Source organism: Oncorhynchus mykiss, chromosome 25 (assembly GCF_013265735.2).
Source record: "Oncorhynchus mykiss isolate Arlee chromosome 25, USDA_OmykA_1.1, whole genome shotgun sequence".
NCBI lineage: Eukaryota > Metazoa > Chordata > Actinopteri > Salmoniformes > Salmonidae > Oncorhynchus > Oncorhynchus mykiss.
In genome coordinates this window covers 10,043,719-10,063,483 of record NC_048589.1, presented here as the reverse complement: position 1 = coordinate 10,063,483, position 19,765 = coordinate 10,043,719, and the positions used below count along the sequence as shown (strand labels likewise).

The 19,765-nt window shown below is 45.6% G+C and overlaps 1 protein-coding gene across 8 annotated transcripts in view; it reads left to right on the top strand.

The window, feature by feature from the left end:
• The window catches only part of kidins220a (kinase D-interacting substrate 220a), a 103,405-nt gene that overhangs the window by 9,713 nt on the left and 73,927 nt on the right, over positions 1 to 19,765 (top strand). For 5 of the 8 annotated variants that reach the window (XM_036962710.1, XM_036962713.1, XM_036962714.1 and 2 more), the window contains exons 3-19: positions 215 to 313; positions 1,060 to 1,158; positions 2,759 to 2,923; positions 3,030 to 3,128; positions 3,305 to 3,403; positions 3,757 to 3,954; positions 4,198 to 4,296; positions 4,656 to 4,754; positions 4,943 to 5,041; positions 5,228 to 5,405; positions 5,667 to 5,831; positions 6,150 to 6,329; positions 6,626 to 6,791; positions 6,918 to 7,069; positions 9,884 to 9,984; positions 10,116 to 10,301; positions 10,741 to 10,881. In XM_036962710.1, coding sequence (XP_036818605.1) covers positions 215 to 313; positions 1,060 to 1,158; positions 2,759 to 2,923; positions 3,030 to 3,128; positions 3,305 to 3,403; positions 3,757 to 3,954; positions 4,198 to 4,296; positions 4,656 to 4,754; positions 4,943 to 5,041; positions 5,228 to 5,405; positions 5,667 to 5,831; positions 6,150 to 6,329; positions 6,626 to 6,791; positions 6,918 to 7,069; positions 9,884 to 9,984; positions 10,116 to 10,301; positions 10,741 to 10,881 — 2,325 coding nt within the window. The remainder of the gene's footprint in view (positions 1 to 214; positions 314 to 1,059; positions 1,159 to 2,758; positions 2,924 to 3,029; positions 3,129 to 3,304; positions 3,404 to 3,756; positions 3,955 to 4,197; positions 4,297 to 4,655; positions 4,755 to 4,942; positions 5,042 to 5,227; positions 5,406 to 5,666; positions 5,832 to 6,149; positions 6,330 to 6,625; positions 6,792 to 6,917; positions 7,070 to 9,883; positions 9,985 to 10,115; positions 10,302 to 10,740; positions 10,882 to 19,765) is intronic. The other 3 variants (XM_036962716.1, XM_036962715.1, XM_036962712.1) reach the window with 1 other exon arrangement.

The following is a 19,765-nucleotide window of genomic DNA, read 5'->3' as shown; positions in this document are numbered from 1 at the left end:
TCAACGACCACTGGATACTAGGCATCGCGCGGAACACAGTAAACATACAAATGAGAGTTAACATAAACATCTAAATAAGTACTAGGCTAATTTGTTTAGCTGGGTTTTGCTATAAAAGTGAATGCTCCAATTAAATCAGTGCTCGGGTAACTATTTTGTGATTAGTGACCGTCTCTCTGTCTCTGCCCCCCCCCCCCCCCCACCCCCCCTTCAGAATGGTCAGACTCTCCTCATGGTGACGTCAGAGCAGGGCAACATAGAGATGGTCCAGGAGCTCATCAGGAGAGGAGCCAACGTCAACCTGGACGACGTGGTACACTCACACACACACACACACACACACTCGCACACCACACTTAAAAGAAATGGTAGCTAGACAATGGGTTTGAGGGTTGCTGTCACATGACTTTTAGACCTAGGACTTTTCCAATCACAGCCACACGCCTATGCTCAGGACAGGGAGAATAAGTCTGCTGGGAACACGTAAGATTTAGGTCGCTCAAGGTACATAGTAAAAACCATGGTTCAACCCTGAAATGCACCATGATGCCAACAGAATACATTACCGCACAAAGTTAACATTTGGTCTCCACTGCCCGAAAAGCCCTTAGTGTCCAGCCTGATGAACTCACCACACTGTGGGTTAACACAGAGACCCATAATGAGCACCTGTCGAATGCCTCAGGCCTCTGTTAAAGTAAATTACAGGGTGTAGAGCTGCTGTCTCCATCAACACACCCAGCCTCAACCTCTTACTAAACCTCAGACACACACACTCAGACTCTCACTACACCAGACTGAGTGAGACGGACCAGACCTGGACACCGCGTCTCTCTCTCCCTCTCTCCTTTGCTCTCTGTTCTCTATCTGACACGCTCTCTCTGTCACCTCCACCCCGCGTCCATGAGCACCTGGTACGACCAGCTGGTAGGTACAGCACTGTGCAGCGGATTAATACAGACCGGCAGCCCTCTGATTGGTGGTGGTCCACGGCGACGACGACATGATTGGAGTTTCCGTGGTGACCAAGTGTAACCCCTGTGTTCTGCCCGTCAACAGGACTGCTGGACGGCACTTATCTCAGCGGCTAAGGAGGGCCATGTGGAGGTGGTGAAGGAGCTGCTGGCCAACAATGCCAGCCTGGAGCACCGGGACATGGTGAGAGAGGAGGGTGGGCACTGGGTACAGGGTATTGGGCAAGGACATTGCAGAGTGGACACTAAAGTAAACTTTGGGCAACATGAAGTAAAGCTTTTGTACCTGTGTGTAACATTTCTCTTGAAGTAGTAGTTTGATTGAAAAAGTGTGGAAAAAACAGCATAACTAAAAGATGAAAGGAGGATTATTTTAGGTTGGACCGTCTTTTATCTGGATGCATTTTCAAAAGCGGTCAACCGTCTGGGGTGAACAAGGTCACCTACAACTCTGGCACAGCAGTCATTGACTGTCATTGATGGTGGCCATTGGGTATTTTGTATGAGAGCTATAATGCAGTACAATACTTGCTTTATTGGTCCATTTGCACTGAAATTCATATTTTCCTTGCTGTCACAATACCCAACGCGCGCGCACACACACAAACACACACACGCACACACGCAGTAGAAAGAGTCTATTCATATTCTTCCTCTACTGTCTTATGTCTGACTGCAATCCATTCCAGGCTGCTTTGAAGTGATTTATCCATTAGCTTGGGATGCGATTCCATTTCCTCCAATATAATCTCCTCCGTTTTGTAATAATTGCATTTACTGAGCTCTGGATGTCCGGAGTACATTAACCTGGGATATGGTTAATATCTGTAATACAAACCTCTCAGTGGAAGAAGCCTACTTCACATCCTATTCTGTCTGCAGCTCTGTTCGTTCACAGTACGGTTTAGGTTATTCAATAGGCCGTGTTTTTGCACTTCTGCATGTTCCCCGGAGGGGTAAAGACTAATTGACAGTGTTCATTGTGAGTGTCATAGCCAAAGCTTTTGCCTTCTGAAATGTGCTATTTCCATTTCATATTTACACTGGTACACTGGTTCTAGTGTAAGGTGACTCAGGCACTCAATCATGGCTGTGTTGCGTGTCAGTTCGGGAACAGTTTCTGCATATGTTATGACGACATTATGTGACATTATGTGGCTATTTATTTATTTATTTTTGTACGTTTTGGACTTCGGCAAGAGATTTTTCGTCTCTTCAATGTTTTGCCAAAAGTCGCTAGCCGACGTCGGCGACTGGCCGACCGTAGGATTCTTCAACGAAGTGCCTGTTGTCATTCAACGAGAGATGACTCATCCTCACGCACATTTTTTCACTTGAGAAATACTGCACCAGACGTCTTAGTCAGATGGAAAATCTCCTCGTCAAAAACAGGAAAATGTAACACAGATTTATTGAGGGATCTTGGATTCGTTCTGACTATTTTGAGGAAGTGCATACTGGCTACGGTGTCTCAAAACGGACAAACAATTGCCGTTTATTTTAATCACTTTCCAAGCGAAGGTCTTTGAAGGGAGTATGCGAGCAGACTCGAGTTCCAAACCTCTTAGGCGCCAGCCGAACTGAAGCCTGCTGACGCCTTAAGCCACCCGGGTGCCAGCCTGTCTGTACTAATAACAGGATTAAACCCACTGTTTGGCTATGTGCATGTCGTGCTGTATGACATCATGACATCATACAGAAGATGACTGCTCTACTTCTCCCTGGCACTGTGGGAATTGTGGCAATAGCCACTAACTATACTTGTCACCACTTCCCATTTAAAGTGTGTGTGGTGTGTGTGTGTGTGTGTGTGTGTGTGTGTGCGCGCGCCTGTGTGGTTTACTGTACAGGGGGGATGGAGTGCCCTCATGTGGGCTTCCTATAAGGGTCGTGTGGAGGTCACCCAGCTACTGTTGGAGAAAGGAGCTATCCCCAACATCACTGGCCAGGTACACTGGTACTATTCCTATCTAAAGCGCATCAGGCCTTCTATAAATGGGTAAATAATTAGTGTATTTCAGAATGAGTTAAATATGCTAATGTCTGTCCTTACAGTACAGCGTCTACCCCATTATCTGGGCGGCTGGACGAGGCCATGCTGATATAGTGCATCTCCTGATTCATCACGGAGCTAAAGTCAACTGCTCTGACAAGGTAAGCACTCACCACTGGTCCTGTGTTCAATTTGTCTTGTATAAAAACGCCATAAAAGTAATAAAAATGACAAAGTAACCTAAAGTAAGTACACTAAATGACCCTACATTCGGGTGTTTCAATAGTCATCAACGCTCTCTCTCTCTTTCTTCTTTTCTCTTCTCCCCTGTTCTTAGTATGGCACTACCCCGTTGATCTGGGCAGCCAGGAAGGGCCACTATGACAGTGTGATACACCTGCTGGTCAATGGGGCCGATGTGGACCAGGAGGGAGCGGTAAGTGGACCTCCCTATTCTCGTTAAAACCTCATTACACAAGGCCTGAGCGGATCACACACACAATGGGCTCAAGCAAGGGGTCGGTTCACTCCAAAATGTATTTTTTTAATCTATTTTGTCTTGGGGGGGGGGGTGTATGAATATTCACAAATGCATTGTCAGAGGTTTTTGTCATGCGCTTGACTACACACTCTTTAAAACAAGGCCTTATCTGATGAGTCAGAGCTTTGTCCGTATAGATATCCATTCATTCCCGTTCATCGGGAACAAATAGGCTTCAGCTGAAATCAATGAAAAGGAAACACTGTGTTGAAATGACAACAACCTGACTGTTATTCTCTCCCTATCAGAATTCCATGACCGCTCTGATCGTGGCTGTGCGGGGTGGTTTCAATGAGGTGGTGAAGGAGCTTCTGAAGAGGAACCCCAACGTCAACATGACAGACAAGGACGGCAACACGGCCCTGATGATCGCTGCCAAGGAAGGCTACACTGAGATAGTCCAGGACCTGCTGGACGCTGGCACCTACGTCAACATACCAGACAGGGTAGATGACCATCGATGAGCTGAAACATTGCCCCGATAACCCTGACAATAAACAGTAGAGTCTAGACAGGATGACATCAACCTGAATGATAATGGTCATGCTATATGGATAGATGTGCTGATGGTCACAGCACGTATGGTCTTCTCCTCTACAGTATAACCCATCTTTTCTGTTGTGTGTTGGTTTGAGTTTGCGTTCTCTGTATTGAAAACCTGTGATGTTTATTGTGTGTGTGTGTCACAGAGTGGGGAGACGGTGCTGATCGGAGCAGTGCGAGGAGGCCACGTGGAGATCGTCAGAGCCCTCCTAAACAAATATGCCGACATTGACGTCAGGGGACAGGTAGGAGTCCCCTCCCCACCCAGACATTCCCCGCAAAATGCTTGCTTGGGGAATTGCTCATTGCCAAGAAACTATTGTTGTTTCTTTTTGACCATTTTAAATGAAAGCGATCACAGTACTTAATTGTTACCCAGAAATGATTTGATATTGAGATGAAAAACCGCCGCATTGGACCTTTAACATCTCTGATCGATCGTCATGCCAATTTATTAGGGCACACCGTAGCAAAATGTTTAACAACGGAAAACAAAAACAAACGTTTCTTATTGGATATGTTCTGGTAGTCCCGCCCTGTTTCTGTCAGGTTTCTTTTGTTTGGTGCCTAATGAATATGACCCTTACTCAACTGTGTAAAACAGGATAGTAAGACTGCCCTCTACTGGGCAGTGGAGAAAGCGAACGCCACCATGGTGAGAGACATCCTCCAATGCAACCCGGACACTGAGAGCTGCACCAAGGTAAGGAACTGCCACAGCTGCTCTACATAAGTGAACAGTCATTTTATAGTACTGTGACAAATTCCTCTCGTTGTCAACATCAACATTGTGATAAAGTGGTGACGGTTTTAAGAACGCGTTTTAAACAAGTGCGATTAGCGTTGCAAATGCACATTTGCTGGCTTCTATTCTCACCAATCACTGTTCAGGACGCAGAGACCCCTTTGATCAAAGCCACCAAGATGAGGAAAATTGAGATAGTGGAGCTGCTCCTGGACAGAGGGGCCAAGGTGGCTGCTGTGGACAAGGTACTGTACAAACACGACATATAGAGCCCAGCCTATGTCTTTAGAATAACACCACAGGTTCTGTATTCGAGCCAGCGTCTGACGCGGGACCGCCCAATACATATCCACATTGTGCAATCCAGTGTTTCGACCGCACTTTACCTCCACGCCACTCTACTGTAACCATCTCTCTCGTCTCCTGTCCAGAAAGGCGACACGGCCCTTCACATTGCCATCAGGGGGCGGAGCCGCAAGCTGGCTGAGCTCCTCCTGAGGAACCCTAAAGATGGCCGCTTGCTCTACCGCCCGAACAAGGCCGGCGAGACGCCCTACAACATCGACTGCACCCACCAGAAGAGCATCCTCACTCAGATCTTTGGAGCCAGTGAGACCTGATACTCAAATCACATAGACATACATATAGTGCACAAGAGTACTCTAGGGTGTTGTTTTAGCCTGTTATTGTGAATGAAATTGTAATGCCCAACTGGTATTATTTAAAACGTCTTTTAACATGAATCATTACTTTTAGCGTTTTCAATCTTGTTTTGAAAATGAGATGATTTATTGTTTGGCAGTATTGCTGTATTTATCAAGTGATGACCCCTCACACTCTCCCCTCTCTCTCTCTCCCCCTGTCTCTCAGAGCACCTGTCTCCCTCCGAGTCTGACGGTGACATGCTGGGTTATGACCTGTACAGCAGTGCCCTGGCAGACATCCTCAGTGAGCCCACCATGCAGCCGCCCATCTGTGTGGGCCTGTACGCCCAGTGGGGCAGCGGCAAGTCCTTCCTGCTCAAGAAGCTGGAGGGTAAGAGAGCACCACCAGGAATATCACTGGGGCTCTTCTTTTGCTGGTGTCCCGAGGCTCTCGTTTGAAAAATAATTAGGCTTTTAACCTCTCACTAAACAACAGCAATATGAATCTAAAAGGGAATATGTCCACCCATTTGGTCACGTTCTGTGCATTAGCTCTATAAAAATGAGTTTCCTTTTTCTCATTGCCAGGCTTGACTGCCTCGGGGCCTCATTTGTAGTTTCCTGTGTAAGGCAGGAACCGCTAGGGGTCCTACTCATTTTCACTTGCCTGTTCATTTTTTTGTATAACCTCTCTCTCCCGCTCCTCCAGATGAGATGAAGACATTTGCAGGCCAGCAGATTGAGCCTCTGTTCCAGTTCTCGTGGCTGGTGGTGCTCCTGTCCCTGCTGCTGTGTGGTTCTGTAGCTCTTGTCCTGGGCTTCACCGTCGACCCCCGCCTGGCCATCGCCGTCTCCCTCAGCCTCCTCACCCTGCTCTACGTCTTCTTTGGTGAGGAACACTAGAGTAGAACGGAACGGAGGAGAATGAAACGAGTCAACAAAAACTCTGGGCCTTCGGTTTCCAGCAGTTAAGGAGAGTTGCGTGTATTACGTCACTAGAGGGCGCCTTGGTTCTGCGCTTCGAGCGATTCTGACAGCGTTTCGCCACATACAACTACATTTCTCACGTTCCGCCCACTGGACGCCGTCATAGGTAGGGGAACGCCTGATGGTCAGTCAGAAATGTGATGTAATCTTTTCTCTCTCTCTCTCTCTCTCTCTCTCTCTCTCTCTCCCTCCCTGCAGTGTTGGTGTACTTCGGGGGTCGTCGTGAGGGGGAGAACTGGAACTGGGCGTGGGTCCTCAGCACCCGTCTGGCCCGCCAGGTGGGCTACCTGGAGCTGCTGCTCAAACTCATGTTTGTCAACCCCCCCGAGCTGCCAGAGCAGACGACCCGCGCCCTGCCTGTCAGGTAACACACACACATACATGCATACATAAAATACATGCTTGATGCCGCTCGTGCACACGCACCTTGATGTGAACGACCTTCAATAGAAAAAGTATATTCTAGAATCCTTGCCTGTGTGTGTGTCAGGTTCTTGTTCACAGACTACAATCGTCTGTCCAGTGTGGGAGGGGAGACCAGCCTGGCAGAGATGATAGCCACCCTGTCTGATGCCTGTGAGAGGGAGTTTGGCTTCATGGCCACCCGCCTCTTCAGGGTGTTCAAGAACGAGGAGAACCAAGGTACTATGTTTGTCTCCACTTTGGATAACCAAAGTGTGTACAGCAGTGTACAGCAGGCCTCAAATTTCCCTGCGGCTCCCTTGTGTGGGCGTTGTGCCCCCCTGGGCTGAAATATTGTAGTTCCCTTCTACCGGTTACCAATCTCCGTGCTCCAAAGCACCTATTACTCACATGGCTTTCGCAGGTATTTCTCAGGTATCTCAATTCTTAATAGCCAATGCCTGTCAGGTGACCGGGTCCTTATCACAGGCCTCGCAGCTTCGAAGTACAAGTGAAGACCGACGCATCGGGATGCAACGGTGCACGCCATTCTTATGGGATTCCCGAGGTGCACGTTGAAGACCTCTAGAAGAACTGTCCACGTTTGCTTTTCCTCAGCCAACAGGACGAGTAACAAACAGCAGAAGCACTAGCCTATGTCAACCTACTATCCCCCGAAGTACAAAAGTTGACCCATTCTGTTGGTCAGCTTGTCATTCTGTGCTAGAAATAAGTCTTCCAAACAGAATCTGGGACAGTTGTGGGACGATGGATCTCAAAATCGTACAACGAGTACATTAAAAACAAAAATATTTTAAAAGCAATAAAGCTGATGCAACAGATCAGAACATTTAGCTTAAAATGTTGATAACCTAGTATTTCATCGCATTATAAGTGCAGCAATGTGCACACAGCAGTAGGCTTTGCAGTGCATTCAGAAAGTATTCAGACCCCTTCCCCTTTTTCCAAATGTTATGTTGCAGCCTTATTCTAAAATGCGAGCAGTTTCACGTGACAAAGATGAAAATATCCTTTAGAAATGTCGAAAGATCTAAAGATGCGACAACGTGGGTCGCTAATGTGGCTACGTCTTTGGCTGCAGGACAGTAACAGAAAGTTGATTTTGAAAACCAATAGAACACGAGAGCCTGCTGCTTTTGTGCTCAAATAATTCCCTCGATATTTCTAAGGTCGGAATTTGGCCAGGCTACTTTGAAGTAAGGTAAAAGACATGACTCCTACGTTTTAAACCATTATGTTTATTGTTAAATGGTTTCAAAATGCCGACTGCCTCCGCTTAGATTGCGGAGCACTGTTCTTTCCCTCCTATCTGAACGAACAGTTCCCCGAGTATGTCGACAGAATCAAGCCTTTAGACATTAATAATCCTACATTTTATTGGTCAAACATGACTGGCATTTAGCCTATGTATGTAATTAAGTCTCATTAAAGTGTGGCTACATTTTCTGGTGCCTCTGTCATGTCAGATATCAGTGTGGACATGAAAGGCTGTAAACAATACGAATAGGCTATCACCTACCTTTGACATGTAGGCTAGTTATTCATGTACATTTACATACACTTGTGTTTTTCTTGAATAGCAAGTGTTTTTTGGTTTCAAATCAATTTAATTGGCTATTTTGGTTAATGGCCTTGGTGCCCTAGCAGATGGCCTTGGTGCCCTAGCAGATGGCCTTGGTGCACATTGAGCACCTCTTGAAGAATGGTATTGCCCCTAAAAATCACGCAACTCCAGGCCTGGTGTACAGGGTCTTCAGGAAGTATTCATACCCCTTGACTTATTCCATATTTTGTTGTGTTACAACCTGAATTCATAATGATTAAGTGAAAACGTGTTTATAGACACTTTTGCACATTTATTGACACAGAAATATCTCATTTACAAAAGTATTCACACCCCTGAGTCAATACTTTGTAGAAGCACCTTTGACGATTACTGCTTTGAGTTGTATTGGTTATGTCTTTATCAGCTTTGCACATCTGGAGTTGGGGATTTCCTCCCGTTCTTCCTTGCAGATTTTCTTCACGGTCTGTTAAGTTAGATGGGAGACGCGGTGAACAGCAATGTTCAAGTCTTTCCACAGATTTTCAATGGGATTTAAGTCTGAGCTTTAGCTGGATTCTTGTTCTGAAGCAAATCCAGCATTGCTTTGGCTGTATGGTTGGGGGTTATTGTCCTGTTGGAATGTAAAGCTTCACCCCCAGGTACGAGGTCATTTTCACTCTGAAGCAGGTTCTCATCAAGGATTTGCCTGCATTTGGCTCCATTAATTTATCCCTCTACAGTATCCTTACTAGTTTTTCAGTCCCTGTTGCTGAAAAGCATCCCCACAGCATGATGCTGCCACCACATTTTTGTCTCATCAGACCACAGAATCGTTTACCTTATGATCTGAGTCTTTCACGTGCCTCTTTGTAAACTCCAGGCGTGCTGTCATGTGCCTTTTTCTCTTGAGTGGCTACCGTCCGGCCACTCTCCCATAAAGCCCAGATTGGTGAAATGCTGTAGAGACAGACTGTTGTCCGTCGATCAGGTTCTCCCATCTCAGCCAAGTAACTCTGTAGTTCTGTCAGAGTGGTCATTGGGTTCTTGGTCACCTCCCTGACCAAGGTCATTTTTTTGCCCGTTTGGTCGGACAGCCAGCTCAATGCAGTCTGGGTACTTTCATTTTTTTTTTTTTCAATTTCTCAATGATGGAGACCACTGTGCTCTTGAAATGTTCAACATTTTAGAAATGGTTTTATCCCCTTACTCAGATACAGTATACCCCTCAACACAATTCTATCTCGGCGCTCTACAGACCGTTCCTTGCACTTCATGGTATGGTTTCTGCCCTGACATGCACTGTCAACTGTGGGACCTTATATAGACAGGTGTGTTTCTTTCTAAATCATGTCCAAACAATTGAATCGGGCCACAGGTGAACTCCAATCAAGTTGCAGTGATCAAATGAAATTTGATGCGCCCGAGCTCAGTTTGGAGCGTCGTAGAAAAGGGGTGTGAATTAGATATTTGTCCCCTCTCCCCTCTAGGTAAGAAGTGGAAGAAGACTTGCTGCGTGCCCAGCTTCATGCTGTTCGTCGTGACACTGGGCTGCCTGATCACAGCCATGGCGCTGCTGGCCATCTTTAAGGTACCTACACTGACACACGCACAAATGTGCACATACACAAGCACACACACACACACTGTGTCGAGCATCTGCTGTACATTGAAAAAAAACAACATTTTTTGGCGTGTGTGGACCTCGTTACATGTATTTAGGTGCAGCGGGAGAACCTGACGGTGAACGCGGTGCTGATCGCCATGGCCAGCGTGGTGAGCCTGGCCCTCCTGTTGAACTGTAGGACCTGGTGGCAGGTGGCTGACTCCGTCCTCAACTCCCAGAGGAAGAGGCTGCACAGTGCCGCCAACAAGATGCACAAGCTCAAGAGCGAGGGATTCATGAAGGTAGTGTAAACCCCTTTTTATAGCCCATTTTCAACGTCTTTTCAACGTCTTTTGCTCATAGGGAATACTCTGTTTGATAGGTTCCTCTCCAGTTATATTCAAATGGGGCCGAATCCCTGACTTGAGAATAGATATGTAACTTGTAAATCACGCAGCAATGTCGATACAGACTTAGAACATGGAAGTTACACGCACGTGTAGATCAAATTAGTTGATCGAGTTAGGACTTGGCTCATCATGTCGCTAGTTAAATGGTATTCTACAGTTTTAACATGGTTAAGAATTAATACGTTATGTTGTTACGTGATAGCGTTAGGCACTCGGGAGCTACATTCCTACGACCACTATCAAAACGATGAATTAATAGGAAGAGGCACATTGTCTGTAGTTATACAGTATGTAGTGGTTGATGGTGTGTGTGTGTGTTTGGTTGCTCCAGGTGTTGAAGCATGAGGTGGAGCTGATGTCCAAGATGGCCAAGACCATCGATGGCTTCACCCAGAACCAGACCCGCATGGCGGTCATCATTGACGGCCTGGATGCCTGTGAACAGGACAGAGTGCTGCAGATGCTCGACACGGTGTGTGTGTGTGTGTGTGCCTTTGCTGTGTGTGCATGTGTGTGTTTGTAACAATGACTGAATACGACGTTAGTAACAATGGCTAAACACAAACATGTAGACTATACAATACTATACACAAAACACACACTATCCATAACCATTTAGGGTTAAATCATTATCCATGACTCACTGGTCATTACTATTGATGGGGGGGGTCGGTACAGTACATATCATGATATTATTTTTGACAATATTATATCTATACTTTGACTCCAAGTATAGATTAAAAATCTATTTAAAAACACTCTATATACAAAAGTATGTGGACACCCCTTCAAATTAGTGGATTTGTCTATGTCAGCCACACCTGTTGCTGACAGATGTATAAAATCAAGCACACCTCCATGCAATCTCCATAGACAAACATTGGCAGTAGAACGGCCTTACTGAAGAGCTCAGTGACTTTCAACATGGCATAGTCATAGGATGCCACCTTTCCAACAAGTAATTTCTTCAAATTTCTGCCCTGCTAGAGCTGCCCCAGTTAGCTAAATGCTGTTATTGTGAATTGGAAACGTCTAGGAGCAACAATGGCTCAGCCGTAAAGTGGTAGGCCACACAAGCTCACAGAATGGGACCGGCGAGTGCTGATGTGCGCAGTAATTGTCTTTCCTCGGTTGCAACATTCACTAACGAGCTCTAAACAGACTCACAAGAACTGTTCGCCGAGACCTTCATGAAGTGGGTTTACATGGCCGAGCAGCCGCACATAAGATCACCATGCGCAATGCCAAGCATCGGCTGGAGTGGTGTAAAGCTCACTGCCATTGGACTCTGGAGCAGTGGAAATGCATTCTCTGGAGTGATGAATCACACTTCACCATCTGGCAGTCGGACGGATGAATCTGGGTTTGGCGGATGCCAGGAGAACGCTACATGCCCCAATGCATAGTGCCACCTGCAAAGTTTGGTGGAATAATGGTCTGGGGCTGTTTTTCATGTTTCGGCTAGGCCCCTTAGTTCCAGCAAAGGGACAGCTTAACACTACAGCAGGGAATGACATTCTAGGTGATTCTGTGCTTCCAACTTTGTGGCAACAGTTTGGGGAAGGCCCTTTCCTGTTTCAGCATGACAATACCCCCATGCACAAAGCAAGGTCCATACAGAAATGATTTGTCGAGATCAGTGTGGAAGAACTTGACTGGCCTGCACAGAGCCCTGACCTCAACTCCATCAAACATCTTTAAAATGCATTGGAACGCCGACTGCGAGCCAGCTCTAATTGCCCAACATCCGTGCCCGACCTCACTAATGCACTTGTGGCTGAATGCCAGCAAGCCCCCGTAGCAATGTTCCAACATCTAGTGGAAAGCCTTCCCAGAAGAGTGGAGGCTGTTATAGCAGCAAAGGAGCGACCAACTCCATATTAATGCCCATGATTTTGGAATGAGATGTTCAACCAGCAATGTCCACATAGTTTTGGTCATGTAGTTTACATACAGTGTGTATGTAAGATGGCGCCGGAGAAGAAGGCACATGTTTTACGTGCCACCAGCCGATTGTTTTTTTTTTGTTCGTTTATTTGCGATGTTTGTAACTTATTTTTGTACTTATTTTGTACATAATGTTGCTGCTACTGTCTCTTATGACCGAAAATAACTTCTAGACATCAGGACTGTGATTACTCACCACAGACTAGCAGAATACTTTTTTTTCGTTTCGCGACTCTGACGAGCTTGACGCGAAATATGTACTGCTTCCTCAGGTACAGGCACCAATCCCTGTGATCTGCGTGAAGAGGGGGCGGAGAAAGAGGGGCCGAAGAGCGGGCTGCCTTCTGAGAATTCGTAGGCGATCGAATAAACCCCCACTCCATTCTGCCAGCAAATGTGCCATCCTTGCAGAATAAAATTGACGAGTTACGCGGAAGATTAAACAACCAACGGGACATTAAAAACTGTAACATCTTATGCTTCACGGAGTTGTGGCTGAACAACTACAATATCGACATACTGCTGGCTGGTTAATCGATGTACCAGCAGGATAGAACAGCGGCTTCTGGTAAGACAAGGGGCGGCGAACTATGTATTTTTGTAAATAACAGCTGGTGCACGATACCTAAGGAAGTCTCTAGCTATTGCTCGCCTGAGGTAGAGCATCTCATGATAAGCTGTAGACCACACTAACTACCAAGAGAGCATGAGCTGTATTCCACCATAAGAAAACGCTCACCCAGAGGCGGCACTCCTAGTAGCCGGGGACTTTAATGCAGGGAAACTTAAATCTGTTTTACTAAATTTCTATCAGCATGTTAAATGCGCAATCAGAGGGGGGAAAAAACTCTGGACCACCTATATTACACACACAGATGTATACAAAGCTCTCCCTCGCCCTCCATTTGTCAAATCTGACCATAATTCTATCCTCCGGATTCCTGCTTACAAGCAAAAAATTAAAGCAGGAAGCACCAGTGACTAGATCAATAAAAAAAGTGGTCAGATGAAGCAGATGCTAAGCTGCAGGACTGTTTTGCTAGCACAGACTGGAATATGTTCCAGGATTCCTCCGATGGTATTGAGGAGTACACCACATCAGTCACTGGCTTCATCAATAAATACATCGACGACGTCGTCCCCACACTGACCGTACGTACATCCCCCAACCAGAAGCCATGGGTTACAGGCAGCATCTGCACTGAGCTAAAAGCTAGAGCTGCCGCTTTCAAGGAGCAGGACTCTAACCCGGAAGCTTATAAGAAATGCCCTCTGATGAACCACCAAACATGCAAAGCCTCAATACAGGACAAAGATCGAATCGTACTACACCGGCTCTAATGCTCGTCGGATGTCGGATGTAGCAGGGCCTGCAAACCATTGCAGACTACAAAGGGAAGCACAGCCGAGAGCTGCCCAGTGACACAAGCCTACCAGACGAGCTAAACTACTTCTATGCTCGCTTCGAGGCAAATAGCACTGAAACATGCATGAGAGCACCAGCTGTTCCGAAAGACTATGTGATCACACTCTGCAGCCAATATGAGTAAGACCTTTTAAACAGGTCAACATTCACAAGACCGCAGGGCCAGACGGATTACTGCGAGCATGCGCTGACCAACTGGCAAGTGTCTTCACTGACATTTTCAACGTCTCCCTGTCCGAGTCTGTAATACCAACATGTTTTATGTAGACCACCATAGTTTCTGTGCCCAAGAACACTAAGGTAACCTGCCTAAATGACTACCGACCTGTAGCACTCACGTCTGTAGCCATGAAGTGCTTTGAAAGGCTGGTCATGGCTGCCATCAACACCAACCAACCAGAAACCTTAGACCCATTCCAGTTTACATACCACCCCAACAGATCCACAGATGATGCAATCTCTCCACACTGCCCTTTCTCACCTAGACAAAAGGAACATCTATGTGAGAATGCTATTCATTGACTACAGCTCAGCGTTCAACACCATAGTGCCCTCAAAGCTCACCAATAAGCTAACGGTCCTGGAACTAAACACCTCCCTTTGCAACTGGATCCTGGACTTCATGACGGGTCGCCCCCCAGGTGGTGAGGGTAGGTAACAACACATCTGCCACACTGATCCTCAACACAGGGGCACCTCAGGGGTTTGTGCTCAGCCCCCTCCTGTACTCCCTGTTCACTCATGACTGCATGACCAGGCACAACTCCAACACCATCATTAAATTTGCCCATGACACAACAGTGGTAGGCCTGATCACTGACAACGATGAGACAGTCTATAGGGAGGAGGTCAGAGACTTGGCCTTGTGATGCCAGGACAACAACCTCTCCCTCAGCGTGATCAAGACAAAGGAGATGATTGTGGACTACAGGAAAAAGAGGGCCGAGCATGCCGCCATTTTCATCAACGGGGCTGCAGTGGAGCAGGTTGAGAGCTTCAAGTTCCTTGGTGTCCACATCACCAACAAACTAACATGGTCCAAGCACATCAAGATAGTCGTAAAGGGGGCACAAAAAAACCTATTCCCCTTTAGGTGACTTAAAATATTTGGCATGGGTCCTCAGATCATCAAAAGGTTCTACAGCTGCACTATCGAAAGCATCCTGACTGGTTGAATCACTGCCTGGTATGGCAATTTCTCGGCCTCCGACCGCAAGGCACTACAGAGGGTAGTGGGAACGGCCCAGTACATCACTGGGGCCAAGCTTCCCGCCATCTAGGACCTCGTCTGCATACCAGGCGTTGTCAGAGGAAAGCCCTAAAAATTGTCAGACTCCAGCCACCCTAGTCATAAACTTTTCTCTCTGCTACAGCACGGCAAGCGGTAATGGAGCGCCAAGTCTAGGTCCAAGAGGCTTCTAAACAGCTTCTACCCGCAAGCCATAAGACTCCTAAACATTTAGTCAAATGGCTACCCAGACTATTTGCATTGCCCCCTTCTTTACATCACTGCTACTCTCTGTTGTCATCTATGAATAGTCACTTTAATAACTATATGTAAAAACTACCCCAACTAACCAGTGCACCCGCACATTGATTCTGTATCGGTACCCCCCTGTATATAGTCTCGCTGTTGTTATTTTACTGCTGCTCTTTAATTACTTGTTATTTTGATCTATTATTCTTAACTGCTTTGTTGGTTATATAGTACCAGTCAAAAGTTTGGACACAACTACTCATTCAAGTTTTCATTAAAAAAAAATATATATATATTCTACATCGTTGAATAATAGTGAAGACATCAAAACTATGAAATAACACATATGGAATCATGTAGTAACCAAAAAAGTGTAAACAAATCAAAATATATTTTAGATTCTTCAAAGTAGCCCTTTCTTTGCCTTGATGACAGTTTTGCACAATCTTGCTATTCTCTCCACCAGCTTCACCTGGAATGCTTTTCCAACCGTCTTGAAGGAGTTCCCACACATGCTGAGCACATGTTGGCTGCTTTTCCTTCACTCTGCAGTCCAACTCATCCCAAACCATCTCAATTGGGTTGAGGTCAGGGGATTGTGGAGGCCAGGTCATCTGATGCAGCACTCCATCATTCTCCCTCTTGGTCAAATAGCCCTTACACAGCCTGTAGGTGTGTTGGGTCATTGTCCTGTTGAAAAACAAATGATAGTCCCACTAAGCGCAAACCAGATGGGATGGAGTATCGCTGCAGAATGCTGTGGTAGCCATGCTGGTTAAGTGTGCCTAAAAAAATCACCAACATTGTCACCAGCAAAGCACCATCACACCACCTCTTCCATGCTTCACTGTGGGAACCACACATGCGGAGATCATCCGTTCACCTAATCTGCGTCTCACAAAGACACGGCAGTTGGAACCAGAAATCTCACATTTTGGACTCATCAGACCAAAGGACAGATTTCCACCAGTCTAATGTCCATTTCTCGTGTTTCTTGGCACAAGCAAGTCTCTTCTTCTTATTGATGTCCTTTAGTAATGTTTTCTTTACAGCATTTTGACCATGAAGGCCTGATTCACGCAGTCTCCTCTGAACAGTTGATGTTGAGATGTGTCTGTTACTTAAACTCTGTGAAGCATTTATTTGGGCTGCAATTTCTGAGGCTGATAACTCTAATGAACTTATCATCTGCAATAGAGGTAACTCTGGGTCTTCCTGTCCTGTGGCGGTCCTCATGAGAGCCAGTTTCATCATAGCGCTTGATGTTTTTTGCGACTGCACTTGAAGGAACTTTCAAAGTTCTTGACATTTTCCACATTGACTGACCTTCATGTCTTAAAGTAGTGATGGACTGTCGTTTCTCTTTTCTTATTTGAGCTGTTCTTGCCATAATATGGACTTGGTCTTTTACCAAATAGGGTTATCTTCTGTATACCACCTTGTCACAACACAACTGATTAGCTCAAATGCATTAAGGAAGGAAAGAATTTAACAAGGCACACCTGTTAATCGAAATGCATTCCAGTTGAGAACCGAACTCATGAAGCTGGTTGAGAGAATGCCAGCGTGTGCAAAGCTGCCATCAAGGCAAAGGGTGGCTAATTTGAAGAATATACAATGTAGATTTTATTTTTGGTTACTACATGTTACTTACTACATGTTTCCATACAGTATGTGTTATTTCATAGTTACTACAATGTGGAAAATAGTACAAATAAAGCTTCCAGTTGAGCACTTGTGAGGCATCTGTTTCTCAAACTAGACACTCTAATGTACTTAGAGTGTCTAATGTCTTGCTCAGTTGTGCACCGGCGCCTCCCACTCCTCTTTCTACTCTGGTTAGAGCCAGTTTGCGCTGTTCTGTGAAGGGAGTAGTACACAGCGTTGTATGAGCTCTTCAGTTTCTTGGCAATGTTTCGTATGGAATAGCCTTCATTTTTCAGAACAAGAATAGATTGACGAGTTTCAGAAGAAAGTGCTTTGTTTCTGGACATTTTGAGCCTGTAATCGAACCCACAAATGCTGATGCTCCAGGAACTCAACTAGTCTAAAGAAGGCCAGTTTTATTGCTTCTTTAATCAGCTTTCAGCTGTGTTAACATAATTGCAAAGGGGTTTTCTAATGATCAATTAGCCATTTGAAAATGATAAACTTGAATGAGCTAACACAACGTGCCATTGGAACACAGGAGTGATGGTTGCTGATAATGGGCCTCTGTAGATATTCCATAAATCAGCCGTTTCTAGCTACAATAGTCATTTACAACATTAACAATGTCTACACTGTATTTCTGATCAATTTGATGTTATTTTAATGGACAAAAAATGAGCTTTTCTTTCACAAACAAGGACATTTCTAAGTGACCCCAGTCTTTTGAACAGTGGTGTGTGTGTGTGTGTGTGTGTGTGTGTGTGTGTAAACACTTTTTTTAAATGTCTTTGCTAGGTAGCGTTAGCTAGTGCTAGCCGGCTGTACCTGCGCCACAACTCTGGTAGTTTTCCTTCTATAGCTTGTTCTCCATGTTTTTAAATAGTGAGCCAACATGTTTTCAGCAATTTTATTTCCAAAACAAATGTTCTCATGCTCTCTCTTGTCTCTCTGCAGCAGACATATACAGAGCAATATATTTGGAACATCAAATCGCAATAAAATCACAGTATCAAGTCACATGACCAAGGTTGACCTTTCAAAGCCTCTTGCATAAAGCAATAATTGTATGGACTATGGACACAGTGCATACAGTAGCCATCCCCTTTCAGCCTCCCCTATTACCCAGTTCAAATTCCTCTTCCCAGCTGGAGTAATAGAATTGCCTCAAGCTAAATGTTATCATTTGGGGAAGAGTAATCCCCCTAGTAGTTTGCTAATGAAATGTTCTGTGCAAACAAACCAGCACCTCGCCTCCCTCTGAGCTAACTCTCTTATTTTTAATACGAATATTAGACAATTGGATTTTTCAGCAAAGTAAATATTTTTCCATTCTTTCGATGTATGATATTACAGAGCTATATTCATATGATGATATGAGGACATAGATATGAATAGATACAGAATGAGTGATTATCAGGTAAAATTAAATGACAGGAACAAACACAGTATAAGCAGATAGTTGTTTTGCTGTGGACACACACGCACCGTCCGAGGGTGGTTAGTCCTGTGGACACACACGCACCGTCCGAGGGTGGTTAGTCCTGTGGACACACACGCACCGTCCGAGGGTGGTTAGTCGTCCGAGGGTGGTTAGTCCTGTGGACACACACGCACTGTCCGAGGGTGGTTAGTCATCTGAGGGTGGTTAGTCCTAGACTGTAAATGGAGCACAAATCAGGATCATGTGACACTTCGACAATGTCTCTCATCAGGCTTGGAAAGTCCCTGTGTGTGTGTGTGTGTGTGTGTGTACGCGCCGTCGACCATCAGGTTCCCTCATAGTGATTTAGAGGGGTCTTCAACCTTTTCTTGCCTAGGTACCCCTTCCCAGGCAAACCGGTGACCCAGGGACCCCGATCATACATTAGCATCAAAATAAATCTTCACATTTGTCTTACCAGGTGAATGATAATGGCAAGGAGAAGTAATCAACATTTTAACCCAATCGGTCCCAAGACCCCAGCAAAAATCAACTTTTCATTTATCTCTTTGATTTATCTGCATGTCCAACCCTTGTACACAAAAGTATGTGAACACCCATTCAAATAGTGGATTTGGCTATTTCAGCCATGCCCGTTGCTGGCATGTGTATAAAATCTAGCACACAGCCATGCATTATCCATAGACAAACATTGGCAGTAGAATGGCCCGTACTGAAGAACCCAGTGACCTTCAAAGTGGCACCGTCATAGGATGCCACCTTTCCAACAAGTCATTTAGTTACATTTCTACCCTGCTAGAGCTGCCTTGGAGTTGTAAGTGCTGTTATTGTGAAGTGGAAACATCTAGGAGCAACAACGGCTCAGCCGCAAAGTGGTAGGCCACACAAGGTCACAGAACGGGACCGCTGAAGCGCATAGCGCATAAAAATCACCTGTCCTTGGTTGCAACACTCACTACCGAGTGTTGCCTCTGAAAGCAAAGTCAGCACAATAACTGTCCGAAATGGTTTGTACAGAAATGGTTTGTCGAGATCAGTGTGGAAGAACTTGACTGGCCTGCAAAGAGTCCTGACCTCAACCCCATCGAATACCTTTGGGATGAATTGGAATGCCGACTGCGAGCCAGGGCTAATCGCCCAACATCAGTGCCCGAACTCCGCAGCAACGTTCCAACATCTAGTGGAAAGCCTTCCCAGAAGAGCGGAGGCTGTTATAGCAGCAAAGGGGGGACTCCATATTAATGTCCATGATTTTGGAAGGAGACGTTCGATGAGCAGGTGTCCACATACCTTGTGCCGGCATTACAGTGGGACTCATTGGGTTAAAATAAATAGATTTGGTAGATCCCTTTTCATTATTTTGACCTCCCCACATTATAATTGGAAGAGGAAGTGCAAACTCTAACATAGCCTAT